Here is a 9,392-nt window from a genome sequence, read left to right as displayed (position 1 = left end):
CTCAGAGGAGAAACCGCTGCAGCTGTAAACATCTTTGTTATAACAGACACAATGGTAAGATCTCTCTTTAATGTCCCATGGTCCGCTTCATTTCTTATCCTGGTCATAGATCTGTACTTACATAATCTTGCATAGCTACCATGAACTGTATAACTAATTTGTCACTTTGTAAAGAAAATGTTCAAATCAGTTTTGTGATGTTTTCATTCTTAAGACCAATAAACAAAACTATGCAGGGTAAAAGAAAGTTGGACCCAGAATATGATATGATATGACTTCACTTGCAATGAGAATACCACATTGTTTGTGTCATTTTTAATTATTTGCGATAATATGTAAGGAATAATTTATGACGTGCCGTTGAATTATAAGAAAATAATGCACACCCAAAGTGGTAATGCGGCATTATTTTCAAATAATTCAAAGGACCGGAGTCAATTATTCCTCTTATACCACAGTTAAAAAACATCACTCTGGTGCCTACACTGTAAATAATTTTCGTTGTTTTCACAGTTTTTTACTGTTTTTCTCGACAGTTTCTTACTGTATAAGTTGTTTACAGTTTGTTACTATAGATTTGTTGTTTCCACAGTATTTTAATGTATTTTCAACAGTTTTTTACTGCATAAGCTTTGTACAGTAGGCTACTGTAGTTTTCCAATGCATTATGGGAAATATTACTCTGAATACAGTATTACCAACCAACTGCAAAACACAATGACAAACGTCTATTTATATCTTAAATGCTTAATTTTTTTTGTGAGATATTTGGTTTAATGTCTGTTTTCACATCAGATGCTCGGTGTGTTCCTTTAACATAAATCAGGTGCCTTTTCTGAGGCTTTAATGAAATCACCAGCCAATTCAATAGACATACCATCAGTTCTTAATATTGTTGCCTCTGGGTCACAAAATGTATTTTTAAGATTAGTTTAGGCGATAATATATATGTATAATCTTCAAATAACAGTCGATTAGTTAAAAAAGCGCTAATTTTAGAATTTGACTAAACAAATGCGGAGGGTTCAGGCGCGAGTCGGTCACGTGATGTGCTCCTCAGGTCTGTCAGTAGGGGGAGTGGGAGAACGCGTGTGTGTCGTCGTATCTGTTCTGCTCATCTATCGCGTATTTCTTTATTAATATCTGCTGGGTGAATATTAATACGTATATGCTAACATTAATTTTGTGACCACAAAATGACAGCGAGCTATTATACGAGATATTGTGTCGTCGTGTTTGTCTTCACTCACTTCATCATTATCTGGTAAGTGCTATATGCAATATCTGGTATGAGACTTTATTGGCACTAAAGGGTTCTTTCGGCTAAATTTTACTTAATTTCTGTCATAACAGCAAACAACTTCTGCAACTACACAATGATTGTCTGCCTGTGTGCAAAATAAAGCACGTTCACTGTGTAAAACCCCGCGCAGGGCATTTTCAAATTAACGGTCAGGGCGAGTCTGAGCTTATCGTGTTGTGTTGACAGAGACTTTGCTGAGGTAAGTAAGAGAAAGAAATTAATGTGTTAAATAAATAACGTTATAAACTTGAATTATGTTGTGCCAGAATACGTTGTTTAATGAATATCTGTGGAATAGGTTTAAAATAATACATTAATGACTGAACGTGAACTTGACTGAACATTATGGCAGCTAGAAGTATTGAAAAGACGTATAATAGATTTAACAATGTTTTATCTTCTTTATTAGTGTATGTAAATCTGGGCTACAGTCCACGACAAATTTTCTACGGTAGTTTTACGCCTGCATGCTCGTCCTCTCGTCTATCGCGGGGAGATCATCACTTCAGCGGACATCGCACTGAAGAGATCCTGTGCTTTCGTGGCGGTGTGTTTGTGTGCTCACTTGGATTGAGACCAGCAGTGCTTTTTTAAACAGTGGGTGAGTACTAACTTATTATTGTGTAGTTTCATAAAAGCCTTACTCTTTTCAGTCACATAACTTTTGTTCATCTGCTAATAATAGGACTATCCATACACAAAGATGTATTGTGGATTTAAGTAATATCCGCGAATATTTATGTGAAAATGTATTAGTGTTCTGCTGACATGAGATCTGAAAATGTGTTCTAGGACCTGATATGGATTAATCCAATGATCAACGTTTTCCTTTGTATCCCTGTTTTGTATACGCTGCCATTACATGATGGTCATATGTCCCGGATGATAGGGAGAAGTCACGTGGTTCAATTATTATTATTTTTTTACGTGGTTCAATTATCTGTTAATAAAAATTTTTTACCATGCATTTAGCATCAGGCAAAGCCTGCAATCAATCTATTAAAACAGAAACAATACCTTACTTATTATTATGTTGTTATGACAATATCATGTGATCATCTGAGTTAGAACAAAATCTATTCATTTTCAGGTATTACTGTGCAAGTGCCCTGAATAATTCTGTTGAAATGTTATGTGTTTAAGATTCTTTATGACATCAAGATGTGGTTTGGGAAGGACCTTCATCTAAATCTGAAGACAGGACATACTGGCTCAAAAAGGTATAATTTTTTTTATACCCAATTTGAAATGTTGAACAATTACTTTACTTTACTTTACTGTACTGGACTGGTCAAGCGTTTGGTCAGGAACTGCCTATACACTTGAAAAATGCACAGAACTGGAACAGCACATCAGTTGGGAGCACATTAACAAGGATGAAATTTATCCAATAATTATTTTAATATTTATAAGTAAGCAACTACTTGCTGAGTGTATTTAATGAGTGTGTATTAATCTCTTACAGCTCCCATACTTAGTACAGTATATTTTAATCAGTGTGGCAATAACTTGTGTTTTATTTTTATGTTTACACAGGTGTTTCTGATATGGAGAAAAACCCTGCACTGCTCATTTTATTTCTTCATCTTGAGAATACAGCAAGTTTACCTTTTGTCTGGAAAATGTAAGTTTTGAGTTTGGCTAACAATAGAGGTTAGATTTTGATGCCATTTATTACTCATCTCTTTAACTTGTATTTTTAGTTACTCAGTACATGTTATTTTCACAGGATTCAGCAAAGCTAACACCAACATCAATTTTTCAATGCACTTTAAACCACCTTGATGTGAGGAGCCAGCATCAGAATGGATGGTGTCAATATCCTGAAAGTGGAGGTAACAGAGGTACTGTATCTCTTTTTTGTAGGGATGTCCCGATCCGATCACGTGATCGGAAATCGGCCCCGATCACGTGGTTTCAGACTCGATCGGAATCGGACGTTACCTCCCGATCAGGACTCGGATACATATGCAGGGTTTAAAATCCATTAAGGTCTCGCTCTGCTCCGCGCCAGTGTACGCGCTGCGCTGGTGCGTGTGAACTGAAGAGAATAGGCTTGTTCGACTTCATCCGGCTGCCGGTTCTTGTGGTGCTGCATGACGTCAAAGTTCCGCGAGAACGATTTAAAAGCAAACTCCTCCGTATGATTTCGCGGATCACTCTCGCGGTAGTTTGACGTCACCCGGCTGTCGATTGTTGCGGCACCGCATGAAGTCGAACAAGCCTATTGACGTGCTTTCATTCATAGGCTTCACACTCGTGCGTGCATGGAACCCACGACAAAACCGCGTTTTTACCGCTCATTTAAACGACGCGTTGATCGTTATTGTCAACATGTGCTCAGACGCAGTTCCGCGTCTCATTCAGAACCTCAAGAACGCGCATTCGCGCAGGATCATTTGACATTACTGTAGAGATGAGCGAGAGAGAGAGAGAGAGAGAGGTAAGAATGGTGCCCATGTCGAAAAAACTTAATAGAAGTCTAGAAACAAAGTATTAAAGTATGTATAGCCATGTCACTCATCTCATTACAAAATGTTAACTAGATAACTGGATGCAACTGATTGTATAGTTTAATAAAATAATGTATTTTGATTATACATATGAATCACGACCTAACTATAGGTATTTTATAACTAACTGCTGACCAGCTTAGGGATTCTCTATGGCTAATATATAAGATATATTGCTGAATCAGTATGTTGTTTTTCTTGTTAAGTGAGTCTTTTTGGGTAGCCTATCTTATGCATAGAATTAGTCAAGCAGGTTAAGTCTTATAACTTCATTCAAAGTTTGATCAATTGTGCATAATGACATGTGCACCAAATGCATATAGGGTGTCAGACTCATAGATTTGCATAATTTAAAGTTTAGGTTTTAAAGTTTGGGTCAACATGTGGCACAGCTTTAAAACTGAAACTTATAAAATCCTATCAGAGATACAAAATGTCATTGAAACACACCCAGTGGCTTTGCTGTCATCAGGATTAAACATGTTACCCCTCGAACCCTCCCTCCCAACAGAGCCTCCCCACAAAACAAACCCCAATTTAACCCCTGAACATATATACTATTTATTCATTATTTTTTAACACATCTGTAGTTATGCACTGGAACATAAGGAACATCCTGGACTGGTTCTGTTTTTTCCCTCTTCTTTATTCTTTTTTTTATGTATTATAGAAGTATCGGATCGGGACTCGGTATCGGCAGATACTCAAAATCAAATGACTCGGACTCAGACTCGAGGGCAAAAAAACCTGATCGGGACATCCCTACTTTTTTGTCTCCTTCAGTGTAGCATGTCCAAACCCATCATTGCACACTAAACGTTAAACATTTTTTGTGACTACAAAAGACAGTCTATAACACTTCTAAAATTGTACAAACAACGTATTTCTATAAATTGTTTTGCCATAACAAACCTTACTTAGTGGTAATTGGTTCGTATATAGTTTTGTGTAAATTTGTTCATTTAACGTCTTAAGTTTGGAATGGTCTATACGGAATTAGTTTTGTGTTTATTGATAATAATTATTATAGTCAACACATTTATTTATTTCATACACCAGATATTATTTACGGGTAGGGGTGTGACGGTCATTATATAACCGTGAGACCGACGGTTATAGTTGAACACCGTCATTAGAACTCTATAACCGGCAAAACCGTGTTATTAAAATATTTTTAAAAACATTTTTTATCAAAGAATTTTAAAATACTAATTAAAAACAATTGTTAACAGTCTGTGTTACACGCCCCCTCATGTTCTCACGCAGTGAAAATACAGAGCGGAGCAACACTGACAACGCGCTGACATACAGGACAAACCAGGTTACTTTTCGGTTACTTTTGAGATTAAACATATTAAACAAAGTCTCACCTTTCAAATCATCTCTTCCGTCAGTACACTCCGCTTTTCAAGTTCAAATCCTCCCATGCTAACCTCCTAACTCTCCTGAACGCACATTCACTGCTTGCTGTTAATTTTAAAGAAACGTAGAGCAAGTAGCTAATCAGTGTCTAGTTTATTCAAACGACGGGTGAGCACTGTGCAGCGCGTCTGTGGAGAGCGTTTGCTGCGCGTGGCCATTGTGCTTTTACACCGGTTGCGTTTGCAGCGCATAGTGTGCAGTTTAATAACAATCTGAAGTTCACATTACTTTCTTTTACCTGCATTTATGAGCAAAACCTCTTCAATACGCTTTAAATCCACATTGTTTTTGTGCTGTTCTGTACTGACAGATATATATAGACACAATTACAGACATAAAAAGCCCATGGCACAAATTTGTTTCTCTAAAGATTATTAAGATAGATGATAGATAGAGGATTAATTTATGCTGGGCAGAGAGTGACAGCGCAGTCTTCTTGCAATAGTGTGTTTTTTAAATATTTCATTGCTTTCTGTTAAATTGTTCAACATTATTACTGTTTGAAACACACTTGGCATAACATTCATGATTTTATGGTAAAATGACACTTTCCCGTCAATCCACGAGCATTTAAACGAGCAAAACACACCCCACCGACAGTTATGTTACGAACCGTCACATTTGACTCATGTCATAACCGACATCACCAATTCTGAAACCGGCACACCCCTATTTATGGGTAATATTTGTGTCATGTTTTAGTCACTGAAATGTGTAAAATCGTGCAAAAATATTTAATAGTCTACCTGTGGTCTATTAAATATTATTTATTCAAAATGTAATTCTACTTCGCAGTAGTGGCTGGTGACTTCTCTCCTAAGTGGTGCAAATTCAAAATATGTGTTCAGAGTGTAATGTGTGTTGCTCATCATGTCAAAGTATGCGTTCGTTGTGTCATGTTAACCATGTGCATCTTGCCTTATGTGAAAATACGTGCCTGCTGTAAAAGCGTCAGAAGGGTTTATGATTTTATGACACTCACTTTCACAAAATACTCGCAAGACACTAACTTAACACTAAACTCTGATTACACATGAGATTTAGCGAGATCGTTTATAATAAACCCCTTTGAAGCATCTGCAGCAGACACGCATTTTGACATGATGCGTGATACACATAAGTTTACATGATGCGCTAAATACATGTTGTGACAAGCTTTGCATCGTGCACCCTTGAAAAAGAAGTCACCAACCAGCACTGCGACTGGGTTATTTAAGCTTTCAGTAATGTTATTGTAACATTCTCCGTAATATTTTCTCTGTTCTCTCAAGGTGGATCTCGAGACTTGGCCATGTTCTAGATTATAACTGGTGAGCTCAAAGTACATTATTGCTAAAAACAAGCATTTTAGATGATTAGTTAATTTTTTGACTTATTATTAATTTGTTTTATCATTTGTTACAGGATTATCACAAGTGCTGTCGCCCCTGCTGTATATGACGCCCCCACCACCTACACCAGGTGTAGGAAATGTCGGTCCTGGAGTGCCGTTGTCCTGCAGAGTTTTGCTCCAGCTCTAAACAAACACACCTGAACAACTAGATCTGAAGAGAAAACTACAGGTAGGCGAGGTTTTATCAGGGTTGGAAATGAAATCTGCAGGATTTCGGCACTCCAGGACCGACGTTGCCTACTACTGACCTACACCTTCATCCTGCCACCACCACCCATACTACCTACAAAAAACTGTATTGTAATTATGCTTTTCACTGTATTGTATGATGTGGTTTTCTCATTTAGGGTAACTACACTATGGCAACAATTGGATACATTGATTGCTGACTGATTTTGTTATTTTTTCTTTACTTTTTGTTTAAAATCTAATCATTTTTTTTTTTTTGTTAATATTGTTACAAATATACAGTTAAAACTGCACAATAAATTTTCTGCTTTTAAAGATATAGTTGTTGTCTTTATATTTAACATCAACCAATAAAATAACAGTATTTAATTTAATCTTAAAAAATACAGTAGTATATATTTTACACTGTAAAATAAATAACAGTAAAATTGGAAAATACAGTAGTATATATTTTATACTGTAAAATAAATAACAGTAACATTTCCAGTATAACAGTAAAATGCTGTATGTTGGATTTTACAAAAAACAGTATAATACTGTACTTCATTTTGCAGTATCCTTTAAACTACTGTCATTCTTTCTACAGTAATTTTACTGTTGTTTGAAATACAGGAACTACTGGATAATTGTTGCCAGTAAGTTACTGTTAATTTGACAATAAACTTTTTACAGTGTATTTTTAATCAACACCCATGGAACATTTCTCAGCCAATCAGAATACAGTATTCATTCGTGGTATAATTTGGGTTATGATAAACAATTTTGATGCTTTGTTTTGTCAAATTGATGCCAAATGTAAAATCTGGCTGCCAGAGCAAAATTATTTAAGTAGAGCACAATGTATTGTATCATACTGAGAGCAACTACAGTACAGCTGTTTTCTCATCATTTACTTTTTTATTTAACTTTAGGCATGTATGGTAGCACTGAGAGGACTCATCCTCGTCTGCCTGCTTCAGCTGAGTGTTCAAGTGGATGTGAACCCAGCCGTCCTTGCTAAAATAATTCAGTATTTTGACAAAAAGTATGTCACCATTAGTGTAGTTTATAGTAAAAGTAAAAGCATCATATTAGTAACATTAAAAAAGCATTTAGAAATTGTTCATTTATGTAAGATAAAGTATTTTTTTTAAGGAGAAAAACATTATCTCTTGAAAATGTTTGTAATCATGTTTATGTCTTCCAGTGTTCAACCAAAGTCTGGTGCTCAGTATGCAATAGCGATCAGTCTCTCAAAGGAACAGTGCACAGATGAAACTTTTTCTATTAAGACTGTGTTCAGCAAAGAAGAGGCTAAAATAGTAAAAGACACAATTAATTGTGATAGTCAAATATGTGAACTCTTTACAGACTCAATAAATGTAATTGCTGCAAGGCCAGATTTAAAAAACCCCAATGACCATTCTGAGTATCGTCTGCTATATAATAAGAATAATGGTTTTCCTGATTCTCCTATGGACAAACTTTTAAGAAATGCAAATGAAAACAGCTGTGTGGTTTTCTATACTTTCAACTCACCATGTGTGGAGAGGTGCATTGATGGTAACAAGAATATTTTGGAGGGCCTTTCAAACTGGAAAAATAAGCAAAAAGAGGGAGTAAATGTTTTTGTCTTTCGAAACATCTGGCATATTGATTTGAAAGAAGATTTGACCCAAAAATTCCAAAAGATTGATAATATAGTGCCCCTTTATCGATGTCATGGAGCTGAACAATTTAACTGCATTAAATGTGGGGATGATAACCATCAGATACAGCGTGACTGTGTGACGAAGAAAAAAAGCAATTGCCTGTCTGTATGTGTTATACAACATTTACTGAATTACATTTCTGGCATGTTTTGAACTGATTTAAATGCTTCCATTTGCTGATTAAAATGCTTAGTAATGATGGATCTGGGGGTGTTTAGGGGTGTGCAGATCTTGATTTACCTGCAATATTGTGATGAGAGGTAACTGCTGTGTAACTTTTAAGTGTACTGAACTGTAACTTAAGTAATTTTAAAACAATAAAAGTTTTGAAACACTTTAAACATTTTGAATAAGCATCCTTTTTGAGCCTAAATGTGGTATAAAGTGTGTGTGTGTGTGTGTGTGTGTGTGTGTGCGCGTGCGCGCGCGCGTGCGTGCGTGTGTGTGCAGTTGGAAAGTTTTTACTGCAACAATAATAATTCAGCACTATTTGGCTATATTCTCCAACATCAGCTTTTATTGTCTTTGATCAACGGCGAGTGATCCAGGTATCGTAAAATCAAAATGCCTAAAAAATAAATACCGCATTCGTCGTATCTTGCTCTTTCAACTTCCACTCCATGTGTGCGCATCGATGTTGCCTAGTAACGAACGTGCTTGCAGCAGGATCATGTAATTTAATCAGAAACAACTAATGCTGCATTCAGACCAGCAGCAACTTTCTCGCTGTGTGTCGCCAGTCTTTTTTAATGAGGTCATTAGGAAGCGTTTTTAAATCTGGTTGTCATAAACAATGATTACCATTCACTGAAAGTCGGCAAGCTTCCAATGAGTCCTAGATTACATCGCTCTGATACTGCTAGTCATTGTTTGAATGCAGC

General features: G+C 36.2%; 1 protein-coding gene and 1 long non-coding RNA gene across 5 annotated transcripts; both read left to right on the top strand.

Annotated features, from left to right (window-relative positions):
- Window positions 1-8,781, top strand: LOC135771835 (uncharacterized). The gene is made up of 3 exons (XM_065282211.1): window positions 1-54; window positions 7,732-7,844; window positions 8,007-8,781. The coding sequence occupies exons 1-3, from the start codon at window positions 52-54 to the stop codon at window positions 8,662-8,664; spliced, it is 774 nt and encodes a 257-aa protein (XP_065138283.1). The 5' UTR covers window positions 1-51; the 3' UTR covers window positions 8,665-8,781.
- LOC135771854 (uncharacterized) lies at window positions 487-7,055 on the top strand. Of its 4 annotated transcripts, XR_010543076.2 has the most exons (8): window positions 487-1,264; window positions 1,354-1,502; window positions 1,713-1,904; window positions 2,447-2,523; window positions 2,840-2,927; window positions 3,033-3,147; window positions 6,510-6,548; window positions 6,643-7,055. It is a non-coding gene; the product is annotated as an uncharacterized lncRNA (long non-coding RNA). The 4 variants fall into 4 exon arrangements; XR_012337188.1 differs by lacking the exon at window positions 1,354-1,502; XR_010543075.2 differs by having other exon boundaries at window positions 487-1,502; window positions 1,713-1,900.
- Window positions 8,782-9,392: the final 611 nt, after the last annotated feature.

The sequence above is a fragment of the Paramisgurnus dabryanus genome, chromosome 8, assembly GCF_030506205.2.
Source record: "Paramisgurnus dabryanus chromosome 8, PD_genome_1.1, whole genome shotgun sequence".
Lineage (NCBI taxonomy): Eukaryota > Metazoa > Chordata > Actinopteri > Cypriniformes > Cobitidae > Paramisgurnus > Paramisgurnus dabryanus.
Note: the sequence above shows the minus strand (reverse complement) of the source record. Positions and strands in the feature narration are given on the sequence as shown.